The sequence below is a fragment of the Sturnira hondurensis genome, unplaced genomic scaffold (assembly GCF_014824575.4).
Source record: "Sturnira hondurensis isolate 20B ecotype Veracruz unplaced genomic scaffold, ASM1482457v3 Scaffold0008196, whole genome shotgun sequence".
NCBI lineage: Eukaryota > Metazoa > Chordata > Mammalia > Chiroptera > Phyllostomidae > Sturnira > Sturnira hondurensis.
The window spans coordinates 9,796,246-9,816,585 of NW_028080827.1; the positions used below are offsets into that span (position 1 = coordinate 9,796,246).

Below are 20,340 nucleotides of genomic sequence, written 5' to 3' on the forward strand. Positions count from 1 at the left end.
AAAACACTGTATATAAAAGTTTTATTCTGCCCTGGCTGGTGTAGCTCAGTGGATTGAATGCAGGTCTGCGAACCAAACAACCACAGTTCAATTTCCAGTCAGGGCACATGCCTGGGTTGCAGGCCAGTTCCCAGCAGGGATGCATGAGAAGCAACCATACATTGACATTTCTCTCCCTCTCTCCTTCCCTTCCCCTCTAAAGATAAATAAAATCTTTAAAAAAGTTTTATTCAATTAAAATATGTACGATGAACAACAATAATTTTCTTCTAATAGGATATTAAATACTTCATTTTTATAAAAATTCATTATTTGTTAGACAGTTTAAATTGATGAAATCCTCAATTACTTCTTCTCAATTGGAGAATGTTATTTGTTAGAAAAATCTCAAAAATCTCCAAACAATGAAAAAGTTGGTAGTTCATTGGATAAAGGCCTAGTGACTAACATGGACATGACAAAATAGCCCAATTCAATTAATTTCGTTTTAGTGGCCTGTGACATGTGAGATCAAGTACTGTCATGTGAAAGTGTGGGTTCATGTTTATTAACCGAAAGATATTTTTAAGTCAGATTTTTCCGGCCTAATTTTAGCTTCTTGTCAATATGCTGCTGTTATTGTTTCATCAGGGTTTAAATAGCAGTGATTAATTATCCCTTCCACAGATTACCACATGGTCTTCAGAACTTTTTTGGTCCCAATGAAGATGGTACAAGTTTGGGAGCTTCACGAACATCCAACCATCGTATACGTTGCTATCAACTGTCATATAGTATCCTGGAGGTTTTTTTGGTCATGGGTTATGATTCACTCCCATAACTGGATTTCTGATGTTTTGAATCTTAATTAGTTCACCTCCAGCTGTTTCCATTCTTTATCATCTCTCAAATGGATACTCTCAGGTCCATTTTTATACTTTCCCCAGTCACAGCAAAAACTGCTGTAAGGCCTTAAATTGTTGTTTGTAAGTTAGCTTACATCTTAGCTATTAATTAACCTTTGCTTAAAATGAATTTTGATCTCCCTTAAGGCTCATTTTTTAATTCGCCTCCCTAGAAGATTTTTCAAACTGTCAGTGAGTTGTTCTTTTGCCAGCACAGTGCTCTAAAGCCAAATTTATGTTTCTACCTATCTCATTTGCAATATGTTCCAGATTGGAATCATGTTTTTAAAAGTACTCACAATTCTCCTGAGGATACTATATTATTTATTTCTCTGGAAAACAGTAACAAAACAACCAATAATCAAAGAAAATGAAGAAAAGCCTAATACTGTTACAATTCTACATAGCACAACTAAAAACATACTTTATATCAACTCTAGTAACTGAAGTCAATTTTCAACTGATCTAATATTAGCAATTTCATGTGGTACAATCCACAAGTTAATCAACAAATACATACTGAACATCTACTATAGGCTAACACTAGTCTCATACCTGTACAAACAGATATCCTGAAAAGACTGACTTGAAACATGAAAGTCACTAATTTCAAGGACCCTAGTCAGGGAGCAATATGGTGTCATAATTTGTTATTTTTAAAAACATCTACGAAAATAGATGTTGTACACTTTCTTCCATGTGAGAGCTATGCATATTTTTTTCTGAAAACATGTTAAATGAATCCTAGAAAGAGTTTTTGAAATAAATGTTCAGTATGGTATCACCAAAGTTCAGCACTGAAATACACACTTTTCAATGGTTCTAACTTTTAAAAGTCAAAACTTGCCTACATTTGCTATACATTATTTTGAAACTTCAAGAGGCTTTTATGATTAAGAACTAGCATTTACTTGTATAGTACTTTCTAAAGCACCCTCATATACATTACTCTCATTGAAGATAGCAAATGAAGACAATACAAAATTTGCACTAGTAATGAAGTGGAATAGTAGTAAAAACTAAAAAGTAAATAATCTCTTTGCATGTGCATTTAAAAAATATTGTAAAACATTTAAAAGCCTGTGTCACTGAACCTTTGTAATACGAGAGGGAAGAACAACCCACTTCAGTTAATGCCTGTGACTAAGCATCACTGCCCACTGTAGGTGGACCAAAAGTTTCTCTAGTGCGCATTAACTGGACATCTTTCTCAGCCATACACGTATCACAGCCCCACACTGCTGATGCTTCTGCTGTTAGCAGGCCATAAGCTGTTTCAGTCATTCCAGTGCAGATCCGATGAAACCATTTCTGACAAGACGCTTCACATAAGATGGCATCCTGATCATCATTCACTTCATTTGTACAAATTCCACAAGGATACACTGGGTCGGAAGAAGAATGGCCATGACGGCTTGGGTGGAGAGAGGATTTATTGCTTTTTTCAGTGGTGCACGTATCTGCTGCACCTCTAGGTTGACGTGGCTTGTTCTGTGTCCCATTTGCATGGCTGTTGTTTGTAGCTTCAGTGCTACTTGAACGGCTATTCTCTTGATTTACTGCATTGTTTCTATTAACATTTTTTAATTCAATATTACTCTGATTCACTGTGTCATCCATATTTAAGTGAGGTGGATGAGCAGAGGAATTTTGATTAGTGTTTTTGGTTGCTCCTTGATTAAAGTCTGGTTTTGGGGGTGGTGCTTTTGCTTGACCAAAAGTGTTTGGGGGAGGAATAAAAGAATGATTAGATTCTAATGGAGAAGTAAAATTTGAATTATTTCCAGGGACAAAGTTAGATGCCAAGTCAGTAGGTACCTGGCCAGCATTCTGTGGAGGAATCTGATTGAAGTTTTCAGCAGGATTTTGTCTGAAATGTTGATTAGGTATATTAACATTCTGACTTAGTGCATTATTATAAGATGGATTTCCAAAACTTGAATTATCATGTGGCCCAAAGTTAAAAGCATGAGGCCGATTAAAACCCATGCCCAGAGGATTCTGAGGAAATGGGTGTGGTTGATTCCTGAGCGAATAAGGACCACAGTATGGGGCAGCCATTCTTGGAGGAACATGAGGTGGCATTCTGAACGTGCTATAGCCTCCAAAACCAGGATAACCAGGGCCAAGATACGGATTTGATGCAGGTAGTGGTTTATAGGAGATAGTATTATAGTTGTCATCAAATGGATTAGCAGCCACTAGATGGTCAGAGTTTGGATTCGGTGGTGGAGCGTACTCAGACAGTGGAGGAAAAGAAGGCCCCTGAAATGAGAATATAAAGTAAAATACATGTTTTTGATTTAAAAAGTCACTAATATTGTCCTGTTATAAAATCTTAACACTTATGAACCTAGTTTCGGTCAAACTTCGCTTGTAGTGAAATAGAATTTAATTCTTCACTTGACTTTTGGGTTGGCCAATATTGGGTTGGCCAAAAAGTTTGGGTTTTTTCCCCCTGTAAGATGGCTCTAGTAGGACTTAGTTGTCTTTAACTTCACTCAAAACAATTTTGTTAGATTGTGTTGCAACAGCTGTCATATAAGCATGCAGTTAAAAAAACATACAAAAACTGGTGAATTTTTGTGTAGCCATTTTAATATTGAAGATGGAAGAAAATATCCAACATTATCAGAATATTATGCTGTTTTCAAGAAAGGTAAAAGTGTAACTGATATGCAAAAAGATTTGTGCAGCGTGCGGAGAAGGTGTTCTGACTAATTGAATGTGTCAAAAGTGGTTTGTAAAGTTTCTTGCTGGAGATTTCTCTCTGGATGATGCTCCATGGTCAGGTACATCAGTTGAAGTTGGTAGTGATCAAATCAAGATATTAATTGAAAACAATCAAGGTTATATCACACAGAAGGTAGCTGACATTCCCAAAATATCCAAATCAATAAAGGTATTGGTGAAAAATAAATGAAAATAAAAAAATATGCCTTTTATTTTATGGAAAAAACTAGATGGACTCTTTTGGCCAACCCAATACTTATATAAAACTACACTTAATGACAGAAATATGTAGGTTTCTTTCACTTAAAAAAGGAACTAAGATAAGCTTTTCTGAGTGCAAAATCCATTGTTACTTCAAATTCTGAAAGTATTTAACCTTCAAAAAAATTCATTATAATTTTCATTTAATATGTTTGCCTATAACCAGAATATTTCACTTAAAATTCTAACTAAAAATACCTTTTATACTCCTAAATAACCATAAAACTAAATAATAAACAGGATCTAAAATTTTTTTCTTGCTTAACTTCAGGGAATAATTATTAACTTATTCCCAAAGCTCAAGGCCTCAGAATGGAAAAATAAATGGCCAGTTTTAGTCACACAATGCAAAATTAATAGATGGTGGCCAAAATGGAAAAAAAAAATCATTGGTGCACACATCACACTTATTCGCAGTGTTTATCATAAAAAAAGAGTGCTTTAAACTCATAGAGAATAAAACCATGAAAGCCTGTATTTATAACTGCTTATTACAACCACAGGTTATAGACAAAAGATACCTCCACCATGACTGCTTCATGATACACACATGCTACTGCATTATTATAATAGTTGAACATTATTACTTCAAGTTAAACTTATGTCCAAATATATTTTCAACCTTTTAAAGAATATAGGTATCGATGTCTTTTAAATTATATTTAAGAATAAGCATTTTAATTTGTCTGCCTACACTTCCCTCTTGGAATATCTACCCTAGGTTTACAGTCCAGCACCAGGCACTAGCTGCACAGTAAAAAAAACCACAATCATTGCAGAATTAATTCACTATTTGGTTCTGAATGAGAACAGGAAACAAAACACATGACCAAATTTAAGTTTACCTCATCAACCTGATCACATCAGCAAAGAAAAATTGTTATTACAAGAAAATGTCAATTTACCTGTGTATTTGTCTTTCTTTTTTTCTTATCTGGGCTTCCCAGTTGTACACCTGGTCCTCCTAACCCATCCAGTCCACTATCACCACCTGAAAATAAATAAAATCCATGTAGTATTCTAAATGAAATCACTTTATATATCTCATAGCATTATCTATTGTAATTACCTATTTATACATTTTCTACTTTTATTAGATAAAAGCAATACTAAATTTTTATTATCTTTGTTCTTCAAAAATCTTCCCCATATCCAAAGTTTTGGGGTTTTGTTTGCCATACATTCAGTGAAAAAGAAAGTCTCCCTCCTGCCTTTAAACCTTTGGTCATATGGTTCCCTGTCCCCGAGAAAGTCTCTGCTATTCGATTCTGGTCTGTCTTTCCAAAAATAATCCAGATAAATTCCATTATAATACATAACCTTTTGGTTACACATGGACACAAATAATGGTATGCAAACTATATACACAATGGTCTGTACCATGCTTAGAAACCATTCCATGTCATTACATACTATATTACATACATGCTCTATTCTCTAATAAGTGAGTAGTATTTCATAGTATGATTATACCATAATCCATTAAACTTTCCCTCCCCCATTGATACCTACATTGTTTTCAAACCTTTGCTGTTTTGGAATGAAAATCCATGTATACATATCTTTATATGCAAGTAATTTCTAGAACTGTGCATTTTAATTCTTAAAGGGGATTATTTACTCAAAGTGTATGATCAAGCAAAAACAAAACCTTGACTGTGACTCTAAGAGATTAATGAAATTTATCAATGGAATTTTTCCATTAAAAATCTTATTATGGAGAATTTTGAACATATACAAAAGGAGATAGAATAAAATTATGTACATGCATATACAGTTACATACTTGTAATGGATTAATAAATAAATTCAATGAACTGACAGAATAGAGAAGACCTGCTCATTCATATACATGGACTCTGGGAAAGGAATATTTTATTTATTTATTTATTGTTAAAAAATTTATTTATTTATTTTTAGAGAGGGGAAGGGAGCGAGAAAGAGACAGAGAAATATCAATGTGTGGTTTCCTCTCACATGGCCCCCACTGGGGATCTGGCCTGCAACCCAGGCATGTGTCCTGCCTGGGAATTGAACTAGTGACCCTTTGGTTTGCAGTCCAAGCTCAATCCACTGAGCTACACTAGCCAGAGATAATTATATTTTACTGATTATGCAATTACAGTTGTCCTGATGTTTCCCCCTTTGCCTCCCTCCATCCAGCAACCCCCATTCCCTCAGGCAATCCCCACACCATTGTTCATGTCCATGGGTCATGCATATAAATTCTTTGGCTACTCTATTTCCTAGACTACAGGCTACATCCCCATGGCTATTCTGTAACTACCTATTTGTACTTCTTAATCATCTCACCTCTTCACCCATTCTCTCACATTTCTCTCCCATCTGGCAACCATCAAAATGTTCTCTGTATCTATGACTCTGCCTCTGTTCTTCTTGTTTTCTCAGTTTGTTTTTTAGATCCAATTGTTGATAGATACGTATTTTTGCCATATCATTATTCCTAGTTTTGATCTTCTTTTTCTTAAGTCTCTTTATCATTTCATGTAATAATGGTTTGCTGATGATGAACTCCTTTAGTTTTTTCTTATCTGGGAGCTCTTTACCTATCCTTCAATTCTAAATAATAGCTTTGCTGGGTAGGGTAATCTTGGCTGTAGGTCCCTGCTTTTCATGACTTTGAATATTTCTTGCCAGTACCTTCCAGCCTGCAAATTTCTTTTTGACAAATCAGCCGACAGCCTTATGAGAACTCCCCTGTAGGTAACTAACTTCTTTTCTCTTGTAGCTTTTAAGATTCTCTCTTAATCTTTAACCATTGGCATTTTATTTACCATATTTTGCCATGTACAGTGCACAGCCCATGCATCCTGCCTCTCTAGTTGGACAAACTCCTGTGAGTTTGCTTTTCTGAGATGAAGGAGGGGTACTGACGAAGTGAGACAATGAAAAGATGGTCTGAAACACAGCAAGTCAGCATTGCCCTCTAAGTCCTGAGAGCAGTACACCAAGGTGGTCTTTCCTGGGAGACCAGGAGGCGGCAGGGGAGGGCAGTGAGGAGAAAGTGCTCTATGCTTGGGGATTAGGGCAGAAACTCAATGTCTAATGTCTTCACCACTGAAGACTCCTGCCTCCCGCAGCACCCCTCCCACAACCACTGTGATTTTCTCCATGGAGAGGAAAGCAATGATATTCATTTAGGTAATAAATTACTTCTCCATTGGAATAGATATGAATTCTATCCATAAACTCAGAGTGCATGAATCTTACTTTTATAATCTCTAATTTGACTCTAATTCCTCATTTCACTGAATTGGAAGAAAATTTAACCCCAGTCATTCTTCAAGTCCTGTGTCCCAAGTGGAGTGGAGTGTAGGGGATGACACTGGTCAATCACACACATGATTGACCAGTTCTGAGATCTCCATGGTCCCTTCAGGTCCACGTGCCACCCTCCCATACCATGTTTAGGGCATTAGAATCTTCACTGTGGCCAGAAATCCAGGACTGGGGACCTTTCTGAGTATGGTGGGCCACATTTTTGGCCCAAATTTTCAGGAAAAAATCTTTTTAATTTCTTCATCAAATTATTTATTTATATTTAGAAACAAAACTGATTATTGTATTTTCAGGTATTATTTTGCATATGGATATCTACTGCTTTCTAGAGTTACGCTTTTAACACACATGCATAAATAAAAGAAGAACATTTATATAGAATCAGAATTAGCACTACCCGTGTATAAAGTGCATCCTTATTTTCCCTCAAAAATTTGGGCAAACAAGTGCACATTACACACAGTAAAATACAGTATGATGTGTCTTGGAGTGGACATCTTTCCATCCATCTTGTTTAGGGCTCTCTGTGCTTTCTGGCCTTGCATGTCTGTTTCCTTCACCAAATTAGGGAAGTTTTTTCCATTATGTTTTCAAATAGATTTCTAATTTCTTGCTCTTGCTCTTATCCTTCTGGCCCCCCTATGGTGCGAATGTTGGACCTCTTGAAATTGTCATAGAGGCTGCTTATTCTATCCTCATTTTTTTTGGATTCTTTGCTCTTCTTGTCAGTCTGATTGTTTGATTTTTAATTCCTTATGTTCCATATCATTGATTTGATTCTTGGCTTCATACACTCTACTGCTGTTTCTCTGTAAATTGTTCCTTATTTCAATCAGTGTATCCTTCATTTCTGACTGGATCTTTTTTGTGCTGTTGAGGTCCTATGCTCCTTGAGCATCCTTATGACCAGTGTTTTGAACTCCGCATCTGATAGACTGCTTATCTCAATTTCGTTTAGCTCTTTTTCTGGAGTTTTAATCTGTTCTTTCATTTGGGCCATGTTTCTTTGTCTCCTTGTTTTGGCAGCCTCCCTGTATTTGTTTCTGTGTATTAGGTAGAGCTGTTTTGATTCCATACTTGGTAGTGTGGCCTAATGTAGTAGGTGTCCTATAGGGTTCTGTGGCACAGCCTCCTTATCATCCAAGCTGGGTACTTGAGGTATGCCCTTTGTGTGGGCTGAGTACACCCTCCTGTTGTAGTTGAGCCTTGGTTGCTGTTAGCAGATCAATGGGAGGAATTTACCCTGGCTAGTCAGCTGCAAGGACTATCTGTGACCACTTATCACCAACCTCTGCCCTCTGTGGAAAATCAGCTGTACAGGGGCAGGGTGGTGGTGCTCTGACATGGTCTGTGGCTGACCACTGGGTGCACTGGCCCTGGAGATTCTAGTCTGAATGATTGTGGCTTCTTTAATTCCATAGTGGTCACACTTCCGCTCAACTAGATTTTTGATGGTTCTGAGTGATAATTGTTCTATATTTTAATTGTTATTTTGATATTGTTGTGCAAAGAGGTAAGCCATGTCTGTCTATAATACCACCTTGACTGGAAGTTTCTGGGAAAGAAATATTTAAACTGAGACCTGATTTAAATAAATCTTTCATGTGACGAGTTGAAGGAAGACTCTTTCAAGCAGACAAAACAGTATATGTAAAAATTCTTAAGTAGAAAGGAGCTTGATGTGTTTGAGAAACTTCAAAGAGGTCAGTGTTTTTTAAGAAACTATGGGAAAAAAACTTTTTTTTCCAAAAAACTATGTTTTTTAAGAAACAATTTCTAGAAGAAATCGAAGAGACCGTCATAGACCAGATAATTTTAGATTGTTATGGACTGAATGTCTGTCCTACCCAACCCCCCCCACCCCCCCGCCGACACAATCCATACACTGAACACTTAACTCAATTTGGTGGTTTTTAGAAGTGTGTCCTTTGGGAGGTACTTAGGGTTACATTAAGTCATGAGGGTGGGGCTCTTATGATGGGATTGGCAGCCTTGTAAGAAGAGGAAGAGAGAGGAATCTCTCTCTTTTCCTAGGTGCAAACACCAAGAAAAGATTACGCAAGAATGTGGGCATCCTGAAACCAAGAGAGCTCTCACCAGGAACTGAAATGACTGGCACCTTAGCCTTAGATTTCCCAGCTTCCAGACTGTAAGAAAATAAATTTCTGTTGTTTAAGCCATTGGTCTATGGTATTTTGTTATGGCAGCCCAAGCAGACTAAGACCTAGTTTATAATAAGACAGTTGGATTCTATTTGAAGAACAATGGATGATCATTTAAGGGTTTCGAGCAGGAAAGTGATATGATTTATGTTTTTAAAAAGATTCCATTAGCAGTTGTGTTGAGAATAAATTGGTGATGGGATGGGGTAGAAGCAGGGAGACCAGTAATGATTTCTTTACAATAGCAGTACAGGAAAAGAAATGGTACTTGTCATAAAGAGAAACCACTGTGCTGAAGATAGTTTCCCACATAACAAAATACAAAGAATATTTCTGTAAGAGCCACTTAGAGAATCTTAATTAACATAGGTGAAAACCTATGACAGACAATAACAAAACTTAGGAAGGTTTCTGCACATTAAATTAATAATTAAACATTAAGAGCTTTCTTATATACAAACTACAACCAGCTAAAAGATAAAATAGAGGAAAAGTTTCCATTTACAGGAACAAAACTAAACTGAACTAAGATAACTAGCAATAAACTTAAGAAATGCCTAAGATCAGTATGAATAAAAACTTTTAAAAGCCCTATTGAGAGAAACTGAGGAAGAATTCTAATACTAAGTGGAAAGGTATTACCTGTTCTGGCTAGCCATCTAGAATAAAATAATATTGTGTTCTACCTCACTTATTATCCCAAATAGCTTTGTTGTGATGATCTCAGAGACACTAGCAACAGGTGTCTGAGTCCCAGGCCCAAAGGACCCATTCTCCATGCCCAGAGGCATTAATACCAGCCTAAGCAGCACTCCCTTCTCAGATTTGCATTTAAACTCCTGTGTATTTATATATTTTAGTAATTCCAAACTCTCCTTTGTCCCACAGTCTCAGGAATGGTAGTTGCTTTTCACAATTGACACCTGAGAAAACTTTTGCACTCTAGTTTACCACTTCAGTTTAATATCACTTAACAATACTTCATATTAAATATTTTCTGTTAAAAACAACTGGTTTCTGTCTCCTGACTAGATTCTGATACATATCTCAATTCCCATCAGCCAGAAACTAACATTACTGCTAAGTTAACATCATTCCAGACACTTAGCTTACTATCTACCTACCAACTTTTCCTTTTGCATATACAGGGTAAAAGCAATACCTTTACAAAAATACGGTGATTTTTAAATTAATTATTTATTTTTTACAGATTTTATTTATTTATTTTTAGATAGGGGAAGGGAGGGAGAAAGAGAGAGAGACAAAAATATTGCCTCTCTCGAGGCAACGTGCGGTTGCCTCCCACATGGTCCCAACTAGGGACCTGGCCTGCAACCTAGGCATGTGCCCTGACTGGGAATCAAACCAGCAACCCTTTGGTTTGCAGCCTGTGCTCAATTCACTGAGCTATGCCAGCCAGAGTGGGGTACTTTTTTTTAAATGGAAGCATTAAATTATAATTTTATTGAGATTTAATAAAAGAAAAAAAGAGAAGTTAAACTGAAAATATGCTAAATATCTCTTCACCAAAAGAGAAATTTAGGAAAAGAATGCCCTAAGGCTAAGAAAAGACATTAAGAAAAGCACTAGCAAAATAACAGACACATAGATGAATGGAACATAATAGAGAGCCCAGAAATAAACCCATATCACTATGGTCAATTAATATTTGGCAAAGGGGGCAGGAGCATAAAATGGAGTAAAAATAGCCTCTTCAATAAATGGTATTGGGAGATCTGGACAAGTATATGCAAAAAAAATGAAACTAGACCACCAATGTACACCATATACCAAAATAAACTCAAGATGAATAAGAGACTTAAATATAAGACATGACACCATAAAAGTCCTAAAGGAGAATGTAGGCAGGAAAATTTCAGATATCCCGCACAGCAATATTTTCACTGATACATCCTCTAGGGCAAGGGATATAAAGGAAAAATAAACAAATGGGATTGCATCAAACTAAAAAGTTCTGCACAACTAAAGAAAATATTAACAAAATGAAAAGGGAACCAACTGTACGGGAAAACATATTTGCCAATGATATCTCGAACAAAGGTTTGATCTCCAAAATATAAAAAGAACTCACATACTTCCACACCAGGATGATTAACAATCCACTTTAAAAAATGGGCAAAGGATCTGAACAGACAGTTATCCAAGGAAGATATACAAAGGGTCCATAGACACATGAAAAAATGCTCAACATTACTAGCCATTAGAGAGATGCAAGTTAAAACCATGATGAGATACCATGTCATACCCATCAGAATGGCTATCTATCATCAATAAATCAACAAACAACAAGTGCTGGAGAGGATGAGGAGAAAGAGAAATCCTGGTACACTGTTAGTGGGAATGCAGACTGGTACAGCCACTGTGGAAAACAATACAGAATTTCCTCAGAAAACTAAAGATGGAACTGCATTTGATCCAAAGATCCCACTACTTGGATTATATCCTAAGAATCCTGAAACACCAATTCAAAAGAACCTATGTACCCCAATGTTCACAGAAGCCTTATTTATAATAGCCAAGTGCTGGAAATGGCCTAAGTGCCCATCAGTAAGTGAGTGAATCACATTTATACAATGGAATACTATGCAGCAGAAAAAGGAACTCCTACCCCTCAAGAAAGCATGGATGAAACTGGAGCCTACTGTGCTAAGTGAAATAAGCCAGGCAGCAAAAGACAAATATCATGTGATCTCACCTATAAGTGGAACCTGATCAACAAAACAAATGAGCCTAACAGAACCAGAGACATGGAAATAAAGGATGAACTGACAGTTATCAGAGGGAAGAGGAATAAGGGGTGAAAAAAGGGGAAGGGGCAAATGAAGGAACATGAATAGAGGACTCATGGGAATGGACAATGGGGTGGGGACTGACTGTAGGAATGGGAAGGCAGGGGAGAACAAGGAAAAAAAGGTGGGATAATTGTAACTGAACAATGCTAATTAAAAAAAAAAGAAAAGCACTATGGAAGAAATAATGGTTTTTCCTTTTCAATTTTAGATAGCATCAACTGACTTCTTGCTTTGAAAGTTGAAAATAATATAGAATCCCATCTTGTTTTAGCAGGACATTTTCTATGTCTAGAGCCAATTCCTTATTTCAAGTAAATTTGCTTTTATCATATTGTTGAATATTTTCCTGCTCTATTTGTTGAGTGCTCTACTTCAGGGGCACTCATTACAATGCTAGAGAAATTTTTAGCTCCATATTCAGTAGTTAGCTCTTCTGACTTTTTGTCATTTTCATCTGCATTTAATCTGACTTGAAACTTATGAAACTTGTTCACCATCTCTATTCTGTTCCTTATTTCTTATTCCTAATTTATTCATTCTGAAACTATGTTATCACTTGAAGTACATGTGACATATATCCTTTTGTACGTAGGTTATGGATTCTTCATCATCTGTGTGCTATTTCTTTTTGTTTTCTTGGTTTTTGTTAGTTTATTAGTTTGCTCTTGTATGTTCACATACTCCTCTTTTTTTTAATCCTCACCCGAGGATATATTTATTGATTTGTTTTAGAGAGAGAAATAGGGACAGAGAAAAGAAACATCTATGTCAGAGAGAAACAACTGGATGCCTCCCATAGTAGCCCTGTCCAGGATCAAACCCACAACCTTTTGGTGTATGGGACCACCCAACTGAGCAATCATGCTAGCGCTCTTTAAAGAAAAAAGCCTCCAACTTTGCCCAGATCTTTTATTTGCTCTCAATTAACATGGGTGTCTTCTGAGTCCCATTTATTCATATCTAAGATTGGTTGCTTGGCTTAGGTGGTATGCTATACCTTCTGAGATAATTGTTTGATTATTTTTCCTTTAAATTATTCTAATGTTTCACAAAGTCACAACACTTCTGAAGTAAACCAAATTTATTCATTTTTATATAAATATTATCATGTTTATATGACTGAATCTGCTAACAGTCTCTTTAGGAATGCTTGCCTATATTAGTGTGATCAAATTTTTCATGTTTCTCTGGAATATCTAGACTCTCAATTCTGAGGCCTTGTTAAATGCATATCTAAGTAGTTGGGAGGTGCAGTAACCCTTTCACATGAAGAAGATCCCTTTTGTCCCTTGATCACTGATTCAGTGTATATCCCCAGAGACTTGTGTCAGAGACAGTCAGTCCTTGTTTTGTTTTATTTTGTTTTAATTTTCTCTATTTCACTCATTTTTCTTACTCAAAGGAGTGACAAGGTAAGAATGCAGATTTAATTTGCTTCTCTATAGACTTGGGGTTATTAGTGATAAGTTTCAAAAATTCTATGAATCACCACCAGGTTCCATGGGGCAGGTGTTGTCATAGAAACCTAAGAAAGTGCATTCACCCTTTTCCAGATTTTTTTTATTGGGCTGTGCTATTTCCCTTGGTGGTTGCTATTGCTGAACATTTTTGCTGTTTTTATTGTTTTTGGTTTTTATTTTTTAAACATTTATTTTTAGAGAGGGGAAGGGAGGCAGAAAGATATGACAGCAACATCAATGTGAGAGAGATAACACCCACCGGTTGCCTCTCGCACATCCCCAAATGGGGGTTCAGCTGGCAACCCAGGTACCCCATGTCCTGACTGGGAATCAAACCAGCGACCTTTCAGTTCACAGGCTGGCACTCAATCTAATAAGCCATACACACAGGGCCATTTTTGCTATTTTGAAAAAAATGTTTTGGTTCTTTTCACTTGGAATTAAAAAAGAGATTCTGTTCTACCATTTTTTTTAATCCTCTCTCAAGGACATGCCCATTGATTTTAGAGAGAGGGAAAGGGAAAGAGAGAGGGTCAGAAACATTGATGCAAGAGAGAAATATCAATTCGTTACTTCTCATATGTGCACTGTCTGGGGATCATATCCACAACCCAGGCATGTGCCCTGACTGGGCATTGAACCAGGGACCTTTTGCTTTGCAGGATGATGCCCAACCAAGTGAGTCACACCAGTCAGGGCCATTTTGAATCATTTAAATAAACTTATTATTTTCAGGAGATCTGTGAACAAAACCACCTAAAATGACGTTAATTTTTTTGTTAAGATTCTAACATTTCCCTCCATAAAACAAATGCTCAAGTGCCCTCTGGTCTCTCTCCTCCCACTTAACCGTTCATCCAAAGAATTAACTACATAGATGCTCCTCAGCTTATGATGGGTTAAATCTTAATAAATCCATTATAAGTTGAAAACATCAAAAGTCAAAATGCACCTAACCTACCAATTATCATAGTTTAGGCTAGCATACCTTAAACATGCTCAGAATGTGATATTTAAAACACACTGGAAACATGGTACAGTGTAGAGCATCAGTTGTTTACCTTTACAATCACCTGGCTGACTGGGAGCTGTGGCTCTCTGTAGCTGCCCAGCATCATGAAACATTATTTTATTGCATATCAATTGCCCAGGAAAACATCAAAGTTCAGAACTGAAAGTATGGTTTCAATTGAATGCATGCTATTTTCACACCACTGTAAAGTTGAAAAATTGAAAGTCAAACCACCGTTAAATTGGGAACTGGCTAACACTTCCAATGGCTCTGACTCTTGGCCTTTCCTATGCCCTTCCTGCTGCTATCTGTAATACTGGTCCTTCCTCTCGATGACATAATCAGTAATGTTAGATCAGATTCATGTTCATTGGTGCTAATGGGAACATAAGCTACTAAGAATTTCTATAGTTCTCACTCTTTAAAAATGAAGCAAAGGACTACCACACAGCAGAAAGAAAGAAGGAACTCCTACCTTTCACAACAGCCTTGATGGAACTGGAGAACATTATGCTGAGTGAAATATGCCAGGCGGTGAAATACAAATACCATATAATCTCCCCTATAAGAAGAACCTAATGAACAAAACAAACAAATGGGCAAAATAGAACCAGAGGCATGGAAACAAGCAATAGACTGAGAGCAACCAGAGGGGAGAAAAGAGGGAGATAGCGGTAGAAAGATGGGGAAGGGATTAGTCAAGGAACATGTATGAATGACCCATGAATATGGACAACAGGGTGGGGATTGATGGTGGGAGTGGGGGGTGGGCTGGGTGGTGGAGGGCAAAGGGGGAAAAATGGGGAAAGCTGTAATAACTATAAAATATTTTTCAAAAGATGAAGTGAAAGGTCAAAATTCAGAGGAGGGAAGGTAGTTATAGAATTAATTATTTGGGTTACCCTAGTAACTTTTGATACCAAAGCTTCTCTCTGTCTGCTCTACACACATGCTGCTGCTAACTTTGCAAGGTGAACAATGACAATTCAACCAGAAATAGAGTGTTATGGGGCACAGAACTGAGAAAAAGGGGAACTGCCAAAGCTTACTGTTACACTGGCCACCCTGATCTTTCTATTTGTTAATACTTGAATTTCTTTACCTCATCTTCTCACTCCCACCTGCCTAGTGGGAAATGATGATGTTAGAATAGAATGAGAAGCTTCTTTCATCTTAATAAACAAATCTTACCTGTCTACATATCATCCTGCATTTTGCCAATCAATCCCAATTAAGCAAAATAATACTCTTACCTCTCTTTTTGCCTTTAACATTTATCTAAAGCTGGAAGCTGAAATTGTATTCTCCTTAAAGTGTTTTATATGATTCTAATCTCTTAAATGAAGTAATTATTTCCCATCTCAAGATTCCACAACTTAAAGATATTTTATACAAAATCCATTTATAAGTATAAAATTACTATTTTTACTTGTATTTGAACTGTTACATATCACAGATTATTTACTTTAGGCCTTTTATTATTTCCTTAGATGAAATTATAACTTCTTTATTCCTCCTTTCAAAGACTCAATCCATATTGGCCTCCAACTCCTTAAAAGGGAGTGAGGGCATTGTTTTGTACACTAGACAGCAGCATGCCTTTATATATTTTAAATTTTCATTTTTTCATATTACTTTACTTACAATAATGGTTTGGTTTTGACACATCTCATAAGTACTATGAATGCACTATTTTAAACTATTTTATAATTAATATGTTCCTTTAACTTGCTTCATCATTATTCCACATAAGTACATATTTTTAACATTTTAAAGTATATTTTGATTATGCTATTACAGTTGTCCAATTTTTTCTCCCCTTTATACCCCTCTGCCCTGCACCCCCATTCCCTCCAGCATTCGCCCTCTTAGTTCATGTCCATGGGCCACACATAAAAGTTCTTTGGCTTCTACATTCACTATACTATTCTTAGCCACCTCCTGTATATTTTGTACCTACCAATTATGCTCCTTATTCCCTGTACCTCTTCCCCCATTCTCCTCCCTTCCCGTCCCCACCAATAACTCTCCACTTCTGTGATTATATTCCTGTTTTAGTTGTTTGCTTAGTTTGTTTCTGTTTTGTAGGTTCAGTTGTCAATAGTTTTGAGTCTGTTGTCACTTTACTGACAACAGTAAAATGTTCATATTTTTTATCTTCTTTTTCTTAGATAAGCCCCTTTAACATTTCATATAAGGGCTTGGTGATGAGGAACTCCTTTAACTTGACCTTATCTGGGAAGCACTTCATCTGCCCTTCCATTCTAAATGATAGCTTTGTGGGGTAGAGTAATCTTGGATGAGGGTCCTTGCTTTTCATGACTTTAAATACTTCTTTCCAGCCCTTTTTTGCCTGCAAGGTTTATTTTGAAAAATCAGCTGAAAGTTGTATGGAGACTCCTTTGTAGGTAACTCTTTTACTCTTGCTGCTTTTAAGATTCTCTCCTTATCTTTAATCTTGGGTGATTTGATTATGATATGTCTTGGTGTGCTCCTCTATGGGTCTAATTTGTTTAGGACAAGTCTATTTCCTTTGCCAGACTGGGGAAGTTTCCTTTCACTATTTTTTCAAATAAGTTTTCCATTTCTTGCTCTTCCTCTTCTTCTGGGACCCTATGATTCAGGTGTTGGGACATTTAAAATTGTTCCAGAGGTTCATAAGCCCCTCTTCATTTTTTTTAATTCTTGTTTTTTCATTCTGTTCCCGTTGAATGTTTATTTCTTCATTACAAATCATTGATTTGAGTTCAGTTTCCTCCCTTCATTGTTGGTTCTCTGTACATTTTTATTTCATTTTGTATACCCTTCATTTCTTCCTTATTTTGCAGCCATACTCAATGATTTCTATGAGCATCCTGATTACCAGTGTTTTGAACTCTGCATTTGATAGGTTGGCTATCTCCTTGTCACTTTGTTCTTTTTCTGGATTTTTGATCTGTTCTTTCATTTGGGCCATATTTCTTTGCCTTGGCACATCTGTAATGCTACAAGGGGCAGAGCCTTAGACATTTGACAGGGTGGGGCAACACACTTCACTGAGTTGTGGTCTTGTATGCGGGAGAGGGGTCAGAGAGGGAACAGTGCCACCCTTAGCTTTCATCCCACTTTCCCTACTACCCACAAGTGAATTGCACCCTTCTGGTGATGATTCCCAGGTGTCTGGTATGTTCTAGGACCCTGTGGGCCCCTCCAACAGACTCTCCTGTGACACTGGCAGTTTCTCCTGCTACCGCAACCCCCACAGGTTTTTATGTCAAGTTTCGAGGCTTTATTTGCCTGGCATTAGAACCATGGGTTTCATGATCTGTCTTGCCCCCCAGCTGTTCCTCCTGGTTTATGTGCATGCAAATGTGGGACTGCCAGCTGCAGCCTCACCTGCCCAGTCTGCCAGCCACTGCCTTGCCATGTCCTCTCCATTCCAGCTGCCCATCTCTGCCCCTCCTACCAGTCTGGATGAATGTTTCTTCTTTAACTGCTTGGTTGTTGGACTTCTATTCAGTTCAATTTTCTGGCGGTTATGGTTGTTTTTTGTTTTTAAATTGGTTGTAATCCTTCTTTTCATTGTGCAAGGAGGTGACGTGTATCTACCTATGCCTCTATCTTGGCCAGAAGCCCTCAGGTGAGTAAGCACGTGTTCTAATATATGTATGGATTGGTTTAAGTATACATCCTATTGTGATTAAATTACACAAGCCAGGTTTGTGTCATGATCCCAAATTTATATGCTGAAATTCTAACCTTTAAGGTAATGGTAATAAGATGTAGGGCTTTGGGGAAGTGATTAGTCATGATGGCAGAACCCTCATAAATGGATTAGTGCCCTTATACAACAAACCTAGAAAAGCTCTCTCAGCCTTTACCCATTTAAGGACAGTGAGAAAGCACCATCTAGCACCTGAGAACCTGGAAACAGGTCTTCACCAGACACCGAATCTAATGGGGCCTTGATCTTGGACTTCCTAGACTGCAAAATTGTGATAAGTACAATTTCTGTTGTTTACAAGCCACTCAGTCTATGGCATTCTGTTATAATAGCCTGAAGAACTCAGTGCCTAACACACTGTTTGGCACAGAGTGGGCACTCACATACTAGTTCTTAGTTTGCTTTCCTTTAGATAAAACTATACCATAAGCTCACTTCACTCCAGTTTCTATAGTATTTAAGATCCTATTAAAATATCTAATATTCAGCAGTGTCAACACACTCAATGGACACTCAAATATTAGTTTTTCATAATAGCACAGAAGTTTGGGTTATAATATCAGATTATTCTATCATTTACTATGATGTAAACATCTTAGCTAACAGCTTTGTCTTCACCTGAAACACATATTTCTATAATGTTGCTCTCTACCATGGGATGAAGATATTGTGAATTGTGAATATAATATTATACAAATTCCATCAAGTATCTGACAAAGCTTGATGGAAGCATCAAGTCACTTGATAACTGAAAATGTCATTATTTCCCTTTTAGAATGTAAGAAAGTGTCCACAATGTGATGCTCAGTACTAGATCAATCTGTGTATGTAATAAACATTAAATTCAGAAAGCAGCCAATATCAGGTATTTAAGGTTTCAAATACATGTGATTCTTATGCCAGATGTCTCCCCAAAACTAGTGATCTCTGTATTACTGCCGTGCATGAAGTTTAAGGTTTAAGCTTACAAAAGTAAAACTTAGGAGGAGTGAGTGGAGAGTATCAATGTGTGAAGCTGTCTCTATACAATAATACCCCTAATAATAGATTTATTTTATTACCAATGTCAGACAAATTTTTATACAAAAAACTTCAGAAATCATAGGGAACAAAGCTGCAAAATTTCATAAAAATCATGTAATGAACATTTTGTATTTTTCTTTTTTAACAAAACTATGAAATCTGAGCAGTTTCTGCTCATATAACTTTTTGTTCAGTTTTCTCCCTAGAGGAAGATAGCCGCCATTGTTTTTCACTCCATATGCACTCCCAATCTAAATGAGAAAGAATATGCTGTTCATTATTTATTTATTGATTAACTAATTCAATATACCTAAGAGTGAATGTTGTCCTCCCTGGGTAGCTCCAATGGTTAGCATATTGTACTGATACGCCAAAGTTGCAAGTTAGATCCCTAGTAAGGGCACATACAAGAGTCAAGCAATGACTGCATAAATAAGTAGAACAAATTGATGTTTCTCTCTCTCTCTTTCTCTTCTTTAAAATCAAGTATTTTTTAAAAAGGGAATGTTGACCATATTACTATATTTTAGAATGTATATTTTACTTTTTTTACTGTATTTTGAAAATGCTATTATGGTTCTTCTGATTTTCCCCCTTTTACACCGCCCTCCATCCAGCACCCCACTCCCTCAGGCAATCCCCATATCATTGTTCATGTCCGTGGGTCAGACATATAAGTTCTTTGGCTACTCCATTTGCTATCCTGTACTCCACATCCCCATGGTTCTATAAGTACCTATTTGTACTTCTTAATCACCTCACCTCTTTACCCAATCCTCTACATCTCCCTCCCATCTGGCAACCATCAAAATGCTCTGTATCTATGACTCTGTCTCTGTTCTTTTTGTTGCTTAGTTCGTTTGTATAGACAGATTTGCCATTTCATTTTTCATAGTTTTGATCTGCTTTTTCTTAAATCTCTTTAATGTTTTATATAATAATGGTTTGGTGATGATGAACTTCTTTAGTTTTTTTTCTTGTCTGGAAAGC

At 36.8% G+C, this 20,340-nt stretch overlaps 1 protein-coding gene across 1 annotated transcript in view; it reads right to left on the bottom strand.

The window, feature by feature from the left end:
• Nucleotides 1-254: 254 nt before the first annotated feature.
• The window catches only part of PYGO1 (pygopus family PHD finger 1), a 30,258-nt gene continuing 10,172 nt past the window's right edge, over nt 255-20,340 (bottom strand). The window contains exons 2-3 of the mRNA XM_037053943.1: nt 4,784-4,869; nt 255-3,149 (exon numbers count right to left, since the gene is read on the bottom strand). Of these exons, the coding sequence (XP_036909838.1) occupies nt 2,028-3,149; nt 4,784-4,869 (1,208 nt within the window). The 3' untranslated portion in view covers nt 255-2,027. The remainder of the gene's footprint in view (nt 3,150-4,783; nt 4,870-20,340) is intronic.